The 18666-nt window shown below is 33.5% G+C and overlaps 1 protein-coding gene, 1 long non-coding RNA gene and 1 pseudogene across 2 annotated transcripts; 1 reads left to right on the top strand and 2 right to left on the bottom strand.

Annotated features, from left to right (window-relative positions):
• Positions 1 to 3859: 3859 nt before the first annotated feature.
• On the bottom strand, positions 3860 to 10571 carry LOC114390471 (regulator of nonsense transcripts UPF3-like). Its single transcript, XM_028351212.1, has 13 exons — positions 10130 to 10571; positions 9694 to 9800; positions 9346 to 9441; positions 9126 to 9224; positions 8911 to 8987; positions 8589 to 8702; positions 7402 to 7540; positions 7150 to 7223; positions 5892 to 6324; positions 5603 to 5698; positions 5385 to 5509; positions 5247 to 5298; positions 3860 to 4755 (listed from the first exon to the last, which is right to left on the bottom strand). Exons 1-12 carry the CDS (start codon positions 10267 to 10269, stop codon positions 5260 to 5262), a joined length of 1539 nt encoding a protein of 512 aa, XP_028207013.1. The 5' UTR covers positions 10270 to 10571; the 3' UTR covers positions 3860 to 4755; positions 5247 to 5259.
• Positions 10572 to 12204: 1633 nt separating this feature from the next.
• On the top strand, positions 12205 to 13713 carry LOC114391041 (annotated as a pseudogene).
• A 1396-nt stretch (positions 13714 to 15109) lies between these two features.
• Positions 15110 to 17903, bottom strand: LOC114389345. Its single transcript, XR_003661752.1, has 3 exons — positions 17766 to 17903; positions 17265 to 17535; positions 15110 to 15582 (listed from the first exon to the last, which is right to left on the bottom strand). It is a non-coding gene; the product is annotated as an uncharacterized LOC114389345 (long non-coding RNA).
• Between the last annotated feature and the right edge of the window lie 763 nt (positions 17904 to 18666).

Below are 18666 nucleotides of genomic sequence, written 5' to 3'. Positions count from 1 at the left end.
CAGTTCCCCCCTCTGTGAAAGCATATTTAGGTACTCTTCAACCACATCATCCTTAATAATACAGTTTTTTTTTCTTCTCAGGTTTTATTTTAAAAAAATGATTGTGTATGTCAGCTGTCATAAAAGAAAAGAATGCATATTACAAGTGGTCTGAACAACTCCCTCCTTCTCTGGTGCTTTAATCACCTTTGATATTTTTTTATATTTTTTTCTCATTTATAACACTAAAACATAAAATCTTGTTCTACTCAAACCAATGTAATGTTAGCATTGTATCTTTGCTAATATATTTTGTCAAGGAAAAAGATTTGTCGACACTAATTAAAAGCTATTCAACACTTTAAAAGGAAATTAAAAGAGAGAAAAATGTGGGAAATATGTATATTCTGATGACTATGTTTATTAGTATTTCTATTAAGCATTACTTTTTTTTTACAAATATAATTAAGCTATTTAAAAATTAAGTATTAATGAAAGACTTCAGTTATTAATAAAAAATTATAATTTGAAACTTGCTCAAGGAAAAAATATTTAAAATTGTATTACTTTTCCTCCTTCATAGATTAATTGGCACAACAAAATCCTGCTATTTAGATCACACCTCTCTCCTCGAATTAATGTTTATTGATTCTTACTTCATCTATATATCCACTGAAATAATACGTGCTCGAAATATAATAGTAGTGTAGTACATATCAGTAATCATGTATCATTGCATGATCACACACACACACACACACACACACACATATATATATATATATATATATATATATATATATATATATATATATATATATATATTTGAGATAAAAAGAACTGGCTTATCATTTTAATTCAGCGTGTATTTGGTTGATAAAAAATAGGTGGGAAAGGAAGGAAGAAGGAGGAAAGAGAGTATAAATGTGTTATTTATATATATAGTGGTTTGGTTGAGGGGAGAGGGGTTTGGGAAGAATTTGGCACTATTGCTGGCTGCTGCTGATTCCTCTTTTCGTTGTTTCGTGTGCGTACCTGTTGGTTTATTTTTATTTTTATAAAAGTGCTGGATTAATTAATTTAATATTAAGCATTTTGTCTAATTTAATTTAAGCCAAAATTTCCAAAAAAATTTAAACATGCATAATTTTATTTATAAAATTATTATATAACTCTCTTTTTTTAAACCATCTTAAAATATGCGTTGTAGAAAATTATTTTTTTTAATGATATATACCTCCTAGTAATATATATAAGTATATCATTCTGAAATTACTATAATAATTATTTTTCTTTATAACCTCATTATCTAAAGTACGCTTTAGTATTCCAATTAACTTAGGTTTAATGAAGTCACACTTTACATCTCTCTTTATTTATATTACTTTGACCTCTCTCTATTTATATATCTGTACAAGAAATTAGGAGAAGTATGTGTTAACGAGAAAGACATTTGTATTATAAACTAAGTTGATATATAAATTAAGAGAAAGTTCAAATTTGTGTGAGATAAAAAAAAGGAAACGTATTAATTGAATAAAATTTTGTTAAACTTAGAGGATGTAAGTGTAATTTTGAGCAAAACTAGGAACCGATTGATCTGTTACTTTGTCCTTAATTTATTTCCCCCTCTAAAAATTCAAAAAATATTGTAGACACAATGAAACAGTCTCCCAAGGATTCCATTACAGCTTTACATATATAGTCAAAGAAGTAAAATGCAGAGTTCAAACTAATGATTTATGCTATTGGAGTGTAGGGCTCACTTTAGGCTTAGTTTTCCCATTTGCCGGCGGCATGCTTCATGTGCAATATTAGGGTAAATCTTTAAAAAGAGCTTGAAAAGTTACACCATGCATTGTTCCACTATATCCTCCTCCACTCCACTTGGATGAAGATTGTACATGTATGGTCCAACCAATTAAAAGAACCCTAAACCCTAAAAGAATCACTACTATAAAATTAAGTAAGATGCACTAAAGTTTAGGTCAAAGTAGGGTATATCATACTATCATATATGATAATGGCTGAGAAATATACTTTTGGTGATCGAGTGACTCATTAGACACTTCAGCACAATCATATAAACACACACACAAAGTTCCGTTTCATATATATATATATATATATATATGAAAAGGGCTTAGATTTGTGAAAAGTTTCTATGGTATGCAAAGTTTCAATGTGAGGAAGAGGGAGACATTGAAAGTACAAAAGATGTGAAAGAAAGGGGTAGGGAGTAGGGACATGCATGTGCGCGCATGAACACCACCACCAAAACCAACGGTCCTTTCAGACACACTAATTACTACAGTAATTAATTAAATGAAAGGGAAATTCAATGATAGAGATAAAGGCTCACATTGCTCTACTGCTGACAGGTTAAAAACTAAGCTGCGTGGAGAAAAATAATTTTCAATGAAACAAAACCAATATAATACAATGTACATGTGCCTATTGGTTCAGAAATGAATTGTTATATATGGACACTTAATTAGCTGAGAAGCATACATGGTAAAACCTTTTAATTAATTTGTTTAAGAAAACAACTAGGTCAGGCCAGATCAGATGTAGAAGAAGAAAAGTTGGGGGAGAAGGATGAATGGTATCAACATGCATGATGCATGCATTACTGTGGACTGAGTGTTACATTTAAACTCAAATAATAAATGGTTTCACATTCGGAAAGATGCATGCAGAGTCCACAAGACTTTGTATAGTACATATAGGATGGGAGTTGAATGTAGCTAGCTGGCCCATACGTCTGTAAATCCTTTTGGGCTGTTACTTCCTGCACCTCCAGGTTGCTTCATGCATCCTTTCTGGAATGTTTTTTCACCTTCCGGATTGGTCATTCCAGAAACCCAAAAAGGGGTGTATTCCATAATGTAATTTTACATTCCGGATTAACTATTCCAGAAGCCATAAAGGAGGTGCTGGAAGCAACTTGGGAGGTGCAGGAAACAATAGCCATCCTTTTGACTACGACCAACTCTCCAAACTCTCAAAGATGGAAACGAAAACAGACATGGGAATAATAGATGATCAATTCCCCAACATGTTTTTAACATTATTTCAGAAGGTGTTTATCTTGGTTAATTGCAACAGTAGCAAATGCTACTTTCAACTAAATGCAACGCACCTTCCGTCTGTTTACAGATTGACAAAACAGTAACTGCAACAAAGATAAGTCTATTGCCATATTTATCGTAATTTTTTTTACCTTTTTCAATCCAAAATCAGGCAGAGGGTATGGCCTACGTTACAAACCATGATAAATTAACTTAGAGTGAGTTTATGGTATGATGCTCCCGTAACATCCGAGCTTTCTAATGTTTGAATTCTCTCAATTTGTTTATGTGCGTGAGAGTCTTTCGCATTAAAATAAGAGAAAAATGGTTATGCATTTTACATCCGAGCGATTATCAATAAAATACTTTTTGGATCGCCCAGATCTCTTTCTGGTTCTGTTGCTCCTTCTCCAAGACTAGTTATTTTTCACTCAACACCCCTTACTAGTCAGGCAAAACTTACTTTTATATTTCATTTCTGGCTTCATTATTTTAATCATTAGTAGGAAAAGAAAGATGGGCGTGCACTTAAATACAAGAAATCTCTTATTAGAAATATTTAAAATAGAAAAGACTAACCATATTAAATTCAAAAGGATTAATAATTATCTCATGATAAAGAGTAATCTATATATCTTATGACAAAATATGCTATAATTAAAAAAACTAGACTCCCAAATAGATTCTGAGATGCATTGTTTACACGCAACAAAAGAACTAGACTGAATGATGTTTTGCAAAGTCGAGATCAAACGATAATTTTTGGACTAATCTGAGATAAAGCTTCATCCAAATTGGCACGCAGAGTCTACCATGAACAAAAAATCTTGATTATGTCAACATCAAATAAAAGTTATCCAACAGCCGAATTGGACGTAAACTTCAACAGCATAACTTGGTTTATAAATTTAAAACTTGCGCCGAAGGCAGCAATTCACAAAATTGACAATATAATCAAGAACCGACAATGTAACAGCTACGTTACGCTGAGAAATGCAACACCATACTGTACAATGATATTTTAGACGTAAATTATCCACACAGTAATAACTCCCGCAAGACCCTTATTTATCCTTAGTAGCACACCATCTATGGTATTTAGGTGTCTGAGCTCTACAAGAAACTCCATTGTCAACAAAAGACATCCATGGAATGTTGCTTCAAAGTAGTGAGCAAAGATGGTCCAAAAACTTTCCAGGATCATTTCAAGCGCCCAATTGTATTTGGCAGACAGCTAAATGATATAGGAACTAAGGGAAAAGGTACACAATACCTCGAATAGGGGATTGCATATATAGGAACTAAGGAAACAGATACAGCATACCCTGGATTTATATTTACACTAAAACCACTCAAGATTAACTGTGTATAAACCCAGACTATGCTCATACTAGGTCAACTTGCCAAGATATGCAAATCTATCCATAATTCTTCTTCAAACAAGCAACAACTCGTAACTGGGACACCAGGCAATTGTGACACCACTTTTCATTTCTCTTTTTACTAGGGAACCATCTTCAATGAAGTTATGTCTGAATATTTTAAGCCAAATTAAATGCATCATAGTACTTTCCTCTCTTGTATAGTAAAAGAATTTTTTTTAACCACACACTCATTTACTTGTAAGAATCTGTCAACCAAAAAGAGACAGAATCCAGCAGCTAGCAAATGGATGCTCCAAAACTGTAAGTCAGCAAGCTTATCACTGCAAGGGAAAATCATCAACCTTGACACAAGTAAATACATGAAAAATTTCTTCAACTAACATGAGCACTAGTACATATTACATGTTAGTAAACAACATATTCCAATCATTTCACGACAGCTTATGAAGCTACATCATGAAACCACATATTAAAGAAAGTCAAGCCAAAAATATACCACCTAAATTTATATTATTAAAAGCACATAACTATTTAAAAAGTTCAAACAAAATTTCCCAAAAATGACATTAATGTAAAGAACTAAATATTATAGGGAAAATTGTTTGTAATAGTAAAAATCTAAGAAAATCAATGATGACTAGCTCTACAGTAATATGAACTCGCTAATAGTATTCTATAATGCCAATGCCAGACCAAGAGAAATTTTGAAAACTTGTAAAAAATACCAATTAGGGGACTTTAAGACTGGCTAATCAACAGGCATCTTTCTAAGCCATACAACTACAGCCTCAATAAAGGGAATGTGTCTCACCAATCAAAATACTCTAGGTACCAGAACTTGCTTTTTGAACCCAAACTTGTTTCTGCAATTAAAGAAGAGATCTTAATCAATTATTGAACCAGAAAAGAATATGCCGTGTACTGCCATGGAGAAATCAAATTTAGGGACCTCGTTGGAACCATAAGCAGATGTACTAGATCTTCTAGGATGCTTCCCTTCACTTGAAACTGAATAGCCATCAACATCCTTTACCCCATGTGATGGTCCACGACGACCAAAATGCTTATTGAAACCTAAATAGACACAAGTAAAATTTAAGTAGAAACCAACCTGAATTTAAGCATAAAAATGTTTTAAGATTCTGCTTTTCAGAGACAGAAACTAACCATTTTCTGATGAGTGACTAGTACGGACACTTCCAAGAGATTTTACCTCCCCACTTCTTGCATTTGGCGTGTCATGTTTCAAATCTGCATGACTTCCTGTTTTGTATACATATGAAAAATCCAACTTGTGAAGATGTAAGCAATTTCCCAGACAACAGTTATATTTTGTGTATCGTATGTCAGCAGTATAGCTAGTCAAAGTGTTTGTCAGTTTTACCCCTTTGTGCAACATAAAGGATAATCTGCAATGGCCAAAATCAAAATCAGTGGTATAGAATAAAACATTTACCTTCCAAAGGATCTACTTGTGAGGAAGCAGAAGATGAGAAAGAGTCGTCAGCTCCATTGGAACGACTTGTCCAGACACCACGATCAGGTCTATCTTTATGTCTAACATGTCTCTCCTGCCTCTCACTAGAAACATGTGAATCATGCACACCAATCTTATTCTCTGGTGTCCCATTAGAGCCCTTCAAAATTAGTTGGACATGTAAGGGGCGAGGAGGCTGTTTTTCTTTTTCTAAATTGGATGTTTGGATTTGCTGCTCAGAGAGGGCCCTGGAATACTGGCTTTGACGCAACTCCTTTTTTGAGAGTATGCTTCTGATAATCCTTCCACTACCTTCATGCCGCTGACTCTGTTTCAAAACTGTTGAACCAACAATCATTTTAGCTGAAGAAGTTACATTGTGATGCTGTGACATGCTATCTAAATCAGATACCTGCACAATAAAAACAAACAAAAGAAAATAGACTCTTAGCAGAATGGTAGCTATAACATGATCCTACAGATGAATCCACCAATGATACTGACAATGAACTAAAACACAATCCATATCCAAATGAATACTGTATTATTGACTCATCATATTCCATATATATCAAGCCACAATAAGGCAGCATATTACAGAAAACAAATCCTGGGAGTCAGCCACTTTGGCGAGTAGTATGATTATACCTATTAAAACAATTGCAAAATTATACCTTCACTTCCTTCCTAGTAGTTCTCTAAATCACATTGGTCTTCACATTTATTCTTTGAGGTTTGTAATGTCAAATTGATAGTCAATATCAAATTAACCTTTGATCTCTCTGGTTCCCATTCCACTCACTAATAGGACAATTTAAGTAGACCATCACCAGAAAATTTGCATATTGTGCAAATTTCACAAAATTAATTGATGCAAAATAGATGGGATCAACGGCAACTCATCAACATTGAAGACAAACAATATAAAGAAACAAGATGTTCAAGAAAAATGACAAGAGAGGAGGGTGGAGTGCTTCTAAGAAAGTGATGAATGATCAATCCAAGTTGATTAATAAGAACATTTTGACAACCATGCATTCATCTTAAGTCAGTGCTGTTCATTGGTATATGTTAACCATCAAAAGGAAACAGGGAGAAAATGCAAAATACAGCAATTTCTCGCAAACAATTTATTTAGTCAACTAAACTAAGATTCAATATTAATCTTTTTCACAACATGTACAATAAACAAATTACAAATAAAATTGAATTATGATCATATAAATCATAAGCTTACAGTAATTATTTCTCTTTCTTTCCCTTTAAGAAGCAGTACTTTTTTCTTCCCAGCATCATGATTTCCAGAAACTCCTGATAAAATCAACAAAAGTGGAAGGGGTGGGTAAGTAAACTCCTATAGAAAGCAATAATAATTCAAGAATAAAGAAAACCAAATGCATATTTTTAAATGTTACCACCAAATCATAAAATAAAAACCCAAAGAGAAAAAATTATCACATGAAGTTTTGAACAAAAACATCAACCTTACCATTCTCATCAAGGGTTAGATTTGCATCTGAAGAAGCCATGTTTGAAGCTTTATCTGAAAGATGCTGATCACCTTGCTTAGGAACCAAAGTTGATTTGTCTTTGATAGTAGAATTTTTCCCTGGGTCCCTTGCAACATACTGTCCATCATGAAAGCAAGAGGTACAAATGTTAAAACACATAAGAGTAAGAACCAGGTGTTACAGCCAGATGAGTATCAAATACTATGCTGTTTTCTGGTATTCCAAAACTTGATGAAAAATCATTGTACTAATAATCAATGTTTTGAAACCGGGCCAGTCATTGGAGTAGTAAGGGTATTGGTTCAAGATTTAATGGTCTAACTGTCATTGAACCGATAATAATTAAATAATATATATTTTAACAATGTTATACCAAAATACTATGTCCTGAAAACAAGGAGTATTGTTATTTTTATCATCACAACAATAATAATATTAAGTCACAATTTTATCTGTTGTCTTGAAAAATTACAAGGAATTTTACATCACATCAATTGGTTGGGTTCTAATTGTCATCCATCCACTACTCTAATAAATTTTAAAACCAACAGTGAAGATTGAAGAAAACAGCTCGGTTTCTATGATTGCTTCACAGATATTATGCAAAGGCAAACCTTGATTTGTGGGCCCTAGATAATGCATTTTTTCTCAGTAATCTGTCTCATGTATTCATAACCCAAGACTGCTACCTTTCACTCATTCTAGGTTGGATATTATGGATTTAATGTCATCCCTTTTAATTTTTCCCTTCATCTGTGCTGATATATGAACGGCTGAATGACATTGTGAGGTGTATGCAAGAATTAAAAAGCTTGTGAGGTATGCCCTTAGAGTGGGAGTAAAGCCCCACATCGGTGGTTTGATTATGTTCCCCAACGTAGTAATCAATTGACCTTGTGAGGTATGTGCTTATAGCATGGAGGTAAAGCCCAAGATTAGGTACTCTACAGAGTGTATGCTACCGGTGTTCTAGAAAGGGTAATTAACAATCTTGTGAGTTAAGCATTGCTGAACCGGTTAAATCTGCTGAACCACCGGTTAAAAACCGGTTCATTTATAGAGATTTTAAGGTTATTCCGGACTGGATACCAAACAGTTCCCATTTTAATAACTACACTAATAATTAGCCATATTTAACTTTCCTCTTCAAAAAAATGCATAATACCATTGTAGCAGAAACCCTCTTCTTTCCAGAACCACGTCTTGATGTGACGGAACTAGGACTCCCATTTGATGAAGTGCCAGCTCTTTGACTCACTTTTCCATTTGACAGTAACCTCTGCACACACATGATGTGCATTGGGTAAGCAACATACAACCAGTGCTAATAGATAAAACAAAATAAGGATATTTATGGGGAACTTGATTCAGAACAAATGCACTCAATCTCATCTCCACACATGCATGGATGGACACACACATAATGACAAAGGACAATCACATAAGCTTATTTTAAATTTCAAAAGTTGATCATATGCAAATAATACCCTAGGTCCCTTGGCAGCTCTTTTCTGGCGCACAAAGTCCATCAGTGGTGTAATTATAGGAATATCTTTTGCAGCACCTGTTAAAGTATGCAAGCCCATTAAGTAAAGAATGGGAAAAAAATGTATTTTGTGCCCATTCTGTGAATGTGTGGTTTTAAGTCTCAAAATTTTCAAACTTAAAATTTACAGCATATTTTCTGTATTAGTTGACTAACCAGATCGTTCTGCTTCCCTCTTCTCCAATTGTATCTCAGCACTGGGAAGATTCTCAACAGGCTTGGCAAGTAGTTCAAGAAACTCCAGATACTCAGAATCTAGAAGTTCACCATGTAAATGCTTATATTTATCAAGAAGAAAAGACTCTATACATACATATAATTCCCATTGAGATAAATATATCTGTTGTATTTACTTAAACTTTTGTCCAAGTGATACCTTTATATATGGTTCCATCACGACCATCCTTTTTAGACCACTGTCTTGGAACACGTTGTGAAGGAGCATATTCAACAATGACTTTGAACTGAGATCCTAGGAAGCAACAACGGTGAAACAGAGAACCAGATTCAGTATTTATTATTCAGTTCACATACAAAATATGTAACATGAATAAAATATACTTGAGAAATACAGACTTGAAATTCCAAATAGAGTCAAAACATAGATTGCTTGCCATGAAAAACCGTCCAACCCAAACGGAACCCGCCAAATTCCAATAATGATGACAACAATGACAATGATAAGAACTTAAGCAAGATCTTAAAGACGCAGTTCATTAATTACCCTTTTCATTCACAAAGACATGTCCGTTAAAGAACTCGGCAAACAATATAACGTCCTCTGGCCTTTTGAAGTCAATGTAGGCTCTAGAATATGAGATATGCTTCTGGCTGAAAATCCATAAAGTCAAAAAGGAATGTCCTTAGCATTAGCATATAATGAAAAGAGAGTATATAAATTGTAAACCTCCACGCATTTATATCATAATTCGTAATACGGACGGAACAGCTAAAAATTTGAAAATAAGAAGCAGGAGCCAAGAAAGATTCGGTTGAAACATAATTGATGCCATGGTGATCTACCTACACCAATTACAAATATATAGAATATCGTAGGCAACACCCTAGCATAGTCATGGTCACTTGACTTGAGTAATAATAATAATAATAAAAAGGAGCATGCAATGAAATGAAGTAATATTGGAATGAAAAATGAAAACCTGATTTTGCCAGGACGGAAAGAGAGCCAGTTGTAGCGGCCAGCGAAGGCGGCATCAATTTGGGCCAAAAGGGCGGCCTCAGAAATAGAAGGCGGCAAGTGGCGGAGCACCACCTTCGTCCGATCCAACGCACCCTTCATGCCAAAAAACCCTTACACAAACACACAAACACTTGCACTTCCACTTTCCCTTGCACTTACCACTTATCAATCAATCAACTAATCAATCAACCAATAATCTCGGTGGGATTACATCTTCCCCACTGTCTGTGATTGTGAGGATCAATCAACCAAAAGCATGTGCGTGTGCCCTAATTCCAAAGAAAAGCCCCAAATTGCCATGCACTCAAAAGAAAGAAAGAAAAGGGGTTTGGTTAGTTTGTTTCTCTGTTTCAAAGGAAGTTACGACTTGTGTCGTGTTGTGTTATGTTGTCAGTGAAATTAAAAAGCATATACACTTGCGTTTTGCACTTCCCCCTTCGCTTTGTACTTTTGATTTATTAGTATAAGGTACAATTAATATATATATATATATATATAAAGTCGTAATTAAAATCTTTTTTAATAACTTCATAATATATAACAACTTATGTTATATTCTCAACATGTTCTCTCTTTTTTGATTCACTCCTTGATGGGTGCATTTCATACACTTTTCTTTACAACTAACCAGAAACGTTCCTCTTAATTTTCCTAAACTACCTTTCATTTATTTTTATTTGTATATTTAGCTAGCATTTGGTTTACCTGTTTTCCATTTCTATTTTTTATAAAAAAAATAACAGTGAAAATGTGTTTATTTCTTTTAAACTTCTTATTCATTTCAATTTAAAATTTATATCAAAGTTTAAAATAATTTATTACAAATCCAAATTATAATTATATATATCTAAAAGTATTTGTCTATCATTAATTATAATCATACAAAAAATATTTATAGGCTAAAATTTGACTTGTTTATATTTATATTAAAGCAAGCACAAATAGTAACATGATGATTCGGGTGTGGGGAAAAAACAAAAGAAACAAAATAATGTGGAACGTAACAAATTAACAAAAGAAAGCAATGACGTGAACAGGTAGAAATTGGTGCAGAGAATGACATGAAATGACGCGGTGAATATACTATATGATCCGCTGTTCATTCACTCATTCAAAACTGTAATTGTAAGGTTTTTTCTTCTTTTATCTCTGCTTTTTTCTTCATCAATCTATGTATGACGTGAGATTTGAATATCATTCATTAACTAATAGGGTTTTAGTTTGGTTGCAGAGATGGAGAGAGAAATGCGAGAAAGGTTCCCACTTCATATGCATAAAAAAAAGATTCAAAGTTTACCTTTTTTAGTGAAGGGCAAACTTAGGTTGTTTTTGGTTTAGGGTGATAAGGAAAAAAAATTGTACTTTTTCAGGTGGAACCCATATCTTTTATAATTTACTTTAATTTAAAAAGTTTTCTTATATTTTCATTCTTTCTATTTTTATCTTCTAAACTAAATACACTCTAAGACAAATGTCTAGGTTGGTTTATTTCCACCATGATGGGAGAAAACAAACATTATATAAAATTAAAGGCTTAAGATATTTTTCATATATGTAATATATCTCTTTTTAAATTATTACCTAAATTTTTTATTTTTATTTTATTGACTCATATTTTCAAGTTATTGATTTTGACACCTGTCGTTAGTTTTGGTCTATTAAGTGGCAACATGACAAAATAATATAATATTACATCATTAATTAAATGATAATATAATAAACTAATTTAATATTATGTTGTCACTTAATAAACTTAGATTGACAAAAGATATAAAAGTAAAAATTTTAAAAATGTCAAGATAAAAAAAATACATATTTTAGGCAAAAATTAAAAAAAATGAATATATTAGATATTTGTATAGAATTTGAGCAGCATAGATTGATGCATAGGATTAGGAGTAGGAGAGGGAGGCGGTGGTGTGAGAAAGAAGTAGGGAGAGACACGTGAGACATGTTGGTTAAGGGAATAGGATTTGCAGTATGTCTGAAGAGTGACAGACGCAGTGAATATAGAGGTTTTGGTTGCAGAGAGAGATGGCTGAGAGTTTTTTCCAGTTCCCTCCAGATCGCCATAGGTATTTGGCCCAACTACTCGCTGAGAGGCAAAACTTGGTTCCCTTTCTCCAAGTCCTCCCACATTGCACTAAACTCCTTACACAAGGTATTATTATGCTCCTCCCTCCTTTACTGTTACTTCATCTCTTCAATTATTTACAGAAATCAGGCGCATGTCCGTTGCTGGCTTTAATCATGCTTTCATTTCGATGGATGGCCAATTGAGGTTGCTAACCTTCTCTTCAATTCATTTCTATTATGTCGAAATGCTAACCATTTGAATTCTTCATTCAGCAGCATGACAAAGCTCATCCCCAAAGGATGGCATTGGGACACAAGGACTTCCTACTACTCCTGTAGTCAAGAGAGTTATCAGGCTTGATGTCCCTGTAGACAAATTTCCAAATGTAAGTTCACTCCACTTCATATCACATTTTATTTTCAATTTTATGTAATAATAGCTTTTACTCTCCTTCAACTCTCAGCAGTTTAATTTTGTTGGCCGAATTCTCGGACCTCGTGGGAACTCCTTGAAAAGAGTCGAAGCCATGACTGAATGCAGGGTTTACATTAGAGGCTGTGGCTCTGTCAAGGATTCTATTAAGGTCAACTGCTTCTTCTCCAACTCTAGTCTTTCTTGCTTCCCCTTGGCATCTTCTATTTCAAACTTGTGCAATTTCTAACAATGTTTTTTGAATTTCAATTTTTTCTATATAGGAAGAAAAACTTAAAGATAAACCCGGATATGAGCACCTTAAAGAACCATTGCATGTGTGAGTTTCCAGAGGATATAATCAATGCTCGTTTGGATCATGCAGTGGCAATACTAGAAAATCTTTTGAAGCCTGTGGTATAGATATATAGATATATAGATATATATATTGTTATAGTGTTATTGCATTAATAAATTGTGCCATAGGCTGCCTATCTTGCTAATCTTTCTTAACCTACCAGGATGAATCCCTTGATCATTATAAGAAGCAGCAATTGAGGGAATTGGCTATGCTCAATGGTACTTTGAGAGAGGAAAGTCCAAGCATGAGCCCAAGCATGTCCCCTTTTAACAGTACTGGAATGAAACGAGCCAAGACAGGAAGATGACCCTGACCCGAAATCAAACTTTTTTCTCATGATCTCTTCTTAGACTTTGTGATGCTCTTTTCACACCAGAAAAACACCCTTGGGCTGAATCTCCACAGGAAAGCAAGCTTGCTGGGACTGGCTGACAGATGGTTTACGCTTGACGCCTATTCTTTGGCGTATTAGCCACTAGAACTTGACTGTCGTTTTGCTTACTTATAGTATTAACTATTTTGCAGGTGCTACTTAGTAGCGTACTCCTAGTTCAATACCTTTTTTCCTTCTTCTTTTTCTTTATTATTTTGCATTTATCTAATTATTAAGTTACATACATGCATATATAGATGCGCATGGTATTGACTCAAACTAAATAAGCAAATGGAGTGTCTTTCATTGTTGTTGTATGAATATTTTTGTCATTTCTGTTCATTGATCGTCGATTCAGTTTTTATTGAGTTTGCTACTGATTTTTGTTCGATCGTACAATTGTTTTTCTCTATCATGCTGCTAATAGCCCAAAGGATTGTGTTTAGATTTGATTTTTATACATCAAAGTTATAGTTCAATTGAAAAAAAATTAGAATGTTACTTGATTATAGTGTAGTTATATTTTTAGATGGCATTATACGGAGAGCAGTTTTAGAGGATTGAAATTCTATTCATCCTATTTTATTTACTAATGTTGCAGGAGAGCAGTTTATTAGTCACTACTAGAAGGATACTATTTCGAACGAGTTGCGTAGTTACAAATGCGTCGAAAAGCTGCATTTTCAATTTCTTTGACAAGTAATTATATTTTATTGATAGAAATATAACAGTTTGCTGAAATAAATTGTAGCATCTGCATTATTACTGGTGCTCATTATGCAGGAGGCCAAGTCTAGAAAAGTACTAGATAATTTGGGAGCTTCGTATTGCGGAATTAAAGACACTAGATTATACTAATTTACGAACAGAAACCACGAGTACGAGCCTCTTTTATCTACCAAGTATATAGATAAATCACTAATAAATTAGGGGTGATGCTAGATGCACCCAGCATTATTTCTGATGCACCCAGCATTTTAAGTGAATGGACGAAAATGTTTTTCACTCAAGTTGATCCGTATGACTCATATGGATCAACTTTGACTTATATGGATCAAGTTGATCCGTATGATTCATACAGATTAAGTTCGTCCGTACAAATCATACGAATTAACCGTAAACTTGTGTATCTTTAACGTAGGATAATTTTGAAATTAACAAAAAATGTTGAATGCCAAAGCAATAGAACTGTTGCACCTAAGATCACCCTAAATTAGATTGACAATACCATGAGATAAAGAGCTAAGCTCGTCCCATGCTTTTGCCTCTACACCACATAAAAGCCCGGAGTTAGAAGTCACCGGGCCAAATGTATAATAATGGAAAAATTGGGAATACCATAACCAAAAAAGGTTCAACCCAAGACAACTAAAGTTACGTAAAACCCCATTATCATCACGTCCTTTACAATAACAAGTACTTGAGTGCTATCGAAAAGATTAACTTTTATAAAGCCACAAGCATATATAAATTGTTAAAATCAATCAGTTAGTTTTGTAATAAAATACTTTATACTCTCTATAGTGCCAAAATTTACGTAAGGACTTTTCAAGTATAAAAGAACAGGTCCAATGCCCCTTACTTTATTTCAGATTCAAGGATGAAAACGAACTTGGCCGTCTTATGAATGCATTAAACATCTTTCCACAAGAAAAATATAACTGTCGACAATATTACTACAATAAAAAATGCCAAGATTATCATTTTAGAAAGCAAATGCCTCGAAATATAACAAGCCATTCATTCATGGACATCATATATTTACCTATAACATGTCAAGACTACAGTATCATACATATCAACAAATTTCAGGTGTATCATACTCTTGATGACACCATCCAATCAATGTGCAAATTAGCCTTCTCTTTTCCTACCATTTAGATAAACAAATATCTATGAAAAGACAAATAAATGAATAGCATTACAAACAATCAATTGATTCTTGTCTCCGCAAAAGTCTTAACTCCATCACAAGTCCAACGTCGTATCCGTCTTGGGCGAGCAACAAAATTTTTAAAAGGCAAATGCTAACGAATGCTACAAGGACAATTGTTAAGGATCTAAAAATAAAAGTACTGTAATATATTAATTGTGTGCATTTCATCATATATTTTCGATATTTTAATTTTAACAAGTGTCCTTGCACTTGTTAGCATAACCCCTTTCAAAATAATAAAAACTCGCATAAGCCTGCAATCAAAAGATTCAAGGGTATTATGAAATAATTACCATAAATGTTTCCTTATGAAAATATTTGAACCTAAAAGAGGTCACAAGTAAAAACCTTACCATTGTGCCAGGACTCACCCTAAAACCCTAGTAGAAATAATTGAACAACAAATGACGAGAAGGACATCATTACAAGATTATTTCTAAACAACCAAATACATCTCATTAGTCACTCCCAATTCTTACATCAATAAGAAAAGGGGAAATTACTCTTTTGGTCCCTTATGTTTACAAATGTTAACGTTAGCCAAAACATCACTTTCCACCCAATGCCGTTACTGATCTGCCACATGTCCATTAACTCCTTAATTAGACTGATTATGTTGCTTGGGTGTTAATGTTAAGAAGCTTGGCCTAATGGTGGTATAGAGGCACGCAGCAGCATCCAAGTCCTCAAGGCCATGAAGGCACCAGAAAGCAAGCCTATTTAGCACTGCTGCCAATACCAATCTGTATGGGGCCACCTAGAAGATCTACACACACTGTCCCAGCTTTAGAGTGTTGGTCGTGCTGGTGACTTGAAATGATGCTTGTGTGTGAAGAGGTGTGTGCTGTATGTGAGGATCAACACCTTGAATCTGTGAGCCTAAGAGGATAAATCAACGCAGTCCCTATGTATGTGCGATTAGGTGAGGTAGAGACAAAAAAATACTCAAAAGTTCACATAGAAAAGGAGAATGTAATAGAAAGGAAATCAGGTAATCTGGTACAAACACACATCACCTGCCAAATGATCAGTCCAATTAGGAGTTAAGAGATACGGGTGCATGTTAGTAAGTAGTAACAGTGCTGGATGGAGAGTGATGTTTTGGCATATGTTGTTAATGTTTGTAAGCAAAAAGAACTGATTTGAATAAAAGAGCACAAGGGACCCTTAGGATCCAATTGCAAGGTATATGATTCTACTGTGGGGTTTATAAGGCTTTGGGCTCTCCAACCACAACAGCTAGCTTTTGTGGTGTGACTCTCCCAAGATTCTTATCAATTGGTATTGGAGCCTTCCACGATGGCTCTCAGCTGCAAACGAGCAGTGTGGGAGATGATGTTGGCATTGCAGTGTTCACCTGAGACTGATCAAAGCAGGCTAGTGCATAGCCAGTCTGCATAGGCACTGGGACTGGAAAGCATGGTGGAACGTTAGGATGCAATTGCAAGGTATGGGACTTGAGTCCCGCATTGGAAGTATGGGATTTTAGTGTGGGGTTTACAAGGGGCTCTCCAACTACAACAGCTAGCTTTTGTGGTGTGGCTCTCCCAAGGTTCTTATCAAGGATCAAATTGAATAAAGAGTTTAACATAAGGGGCCAAAGAGTAATTTTACCTAGTTTTTTTTGGCAAAAAGATTACTATATGTCACAAATAAGGATGCTAAAATTCATTGATGTATAAATCTAAATCTTCATAACCAATTTTGTTAGGAAATCATAGTAGAGATAAATGGGTAGTATTAAATGTTATACTATCCAATAAAAAAAGTTCTACTTTTGGATGTTCACAAAAAAAAAAAAAAATTAGGAAAATGGTTAGCAAAACCATTTTTCTAATAATCCTCAGAATTGCTAAGTAGAATACCTTAATTGCTTTTGATATTGTTCTTAAATCAAAATTAAGTTTCATGAAAGGAAGATGGAATAGGAACGAACCTTGAAGATGTTGGTGAATTGCAAAGGTGAGTGACTCAGTCCCTTAGGCCAAGCTCAAGCTCTAACTCATCATCCTCTTCAAACAATTTCAAAAGACGAGCATATTGCTCTTCCCTTTTCTTCTTCCGCCACAGCTTAAAAAGTACAAAGGAGAATAAAGAAAAGAGCACAAGCAAAATTAATACAACGATAACTACAGTGCTAGTGCTTCTGCCGGCATGAGGTTCTGTCTTTGTAGCATCTTTAGAACCAGCTGACTCGTCGGAAAAACCTAGAAAGGAAATTAAAATTGAATGAGACACGTATTGAGACCATTTTCGACCTAGAAAGAACAATTGTGTCGTCGTTTATTTGGGTTGAACATCCAAAAGCAATAGTCATGTTTATCGCTAAAAATAAAATGCAAATTTAGGGTGAAACATAGTGCAAAGATTCAATCGCAAAAAAAAAAAAAAAAAAAAAAAAAAAAAAGAGAGAAATTAGGTTGAGGAGAGGACGAACCAAGAATGAAGTGCAAAGAGAAAGCAACGAGGATGATACTTAGCGATCCGCTTCTTGTAATTGAATTCATCTCTGTGCGATGCGATTTTCAAATCTCTTCTCTGAATGAAAATTATGTTGAATGCACCCTTTCCCTTCTTCCCCTCTTCATTACATTACATTCTTTTGACTTCATGGCTTTCCAATATTTTTTTTTAATGTTTAAATAAATTTTATTTTTTTAATCAATATTGCATTAAAACTTGAGTTTAATTTAAGGTTAAATTAATTTTTCTGTTTTTAATTTATTATTTAAGTTTAATTTAATACTTTAATTTTTTCATTCAATTTGATCCTTTAACACTTAAAATTTATTCAATTTGTTCATTTTGTCAAAATTAGACTATTAGTGCTTACCTCATTTGTGACGATTTAAAATTATTAGTTACAAAATCTAATTTATTAACATTTGATCCTTTTATAGCTGTAGGATTAAATTAAATTATTTTTAAAAATTAAAGAATTAAATTGAATCTCAACTGATTAAATTTAATCTAAAATATAAATTAAAAGAAAAAAACTAATTTAATTGCATAAATCATTTTTTCTGATATTAATTTTTTTGGCTGAATTTTTTTTTCGATATGAAATGATTACTGATCAAATAAAACTTTGATTTAATTTCTACCTATATAAAAAAAGTATTTTAAAAATCTGTGTCAAATGCTTATTTTCGATAAAGTTAAATGTTTAAATAACTCCATCAAATGTTTTTTCTCAATTTAATTAAATACTGTCATTTAATAACACAACATATGAGACGTAATTTTTTTAATTTTTTTTAAAAATAATTAAATGTTGTCAATTAAAAATTACTTTCGATAGGTTTGTTAAAAATTATTCTAATTTTAAAGATGATTTT

The sequence above is a fragment of the Glycine soja genome, chromosome 16 (genome assembly GCF_004193775.1).
Source record: "Glycine soja cultivar W05 chromosome 16, ASM419377v2, whole genome shotgun sequence".
NCBI lineage: Eukaryota > Viridiplantae > Streptophyta > Magnoliopsida > Fabales > Fabaceae > Glycine > Glycine soja.
The sequence above is the reverse complement of the archived record's forward strand: the minus strand, read 5'-3'. Positions and strand labels throughout refer to the sequence as shown.

Bases quoted from the DNA above. Each gene is read 5' to 3' on its own strand.
- LOC114390471 (XM_028351212.1), bottom strand. From the start codon at position 10,269: ATGAAGGGTGCGTTGGATCGGACGAAGGTGGTGCTCCGCCACTTGCCG. The intron at 9,801-10,129 runs GTTTTCATTTTT...ATGGATTTTCAG, and splicing joins TTCCGTCCTGGCAAAATCAG to CCAGAAGCATATCTCATATT. The intron at 9,442-9,693 runs GTAATTAATGAA...GTTGCTTCCTAG, and splicing joins TGTCTTTGTGAATGAAAAGG to GATCTCAGTTCAAAGTCATT.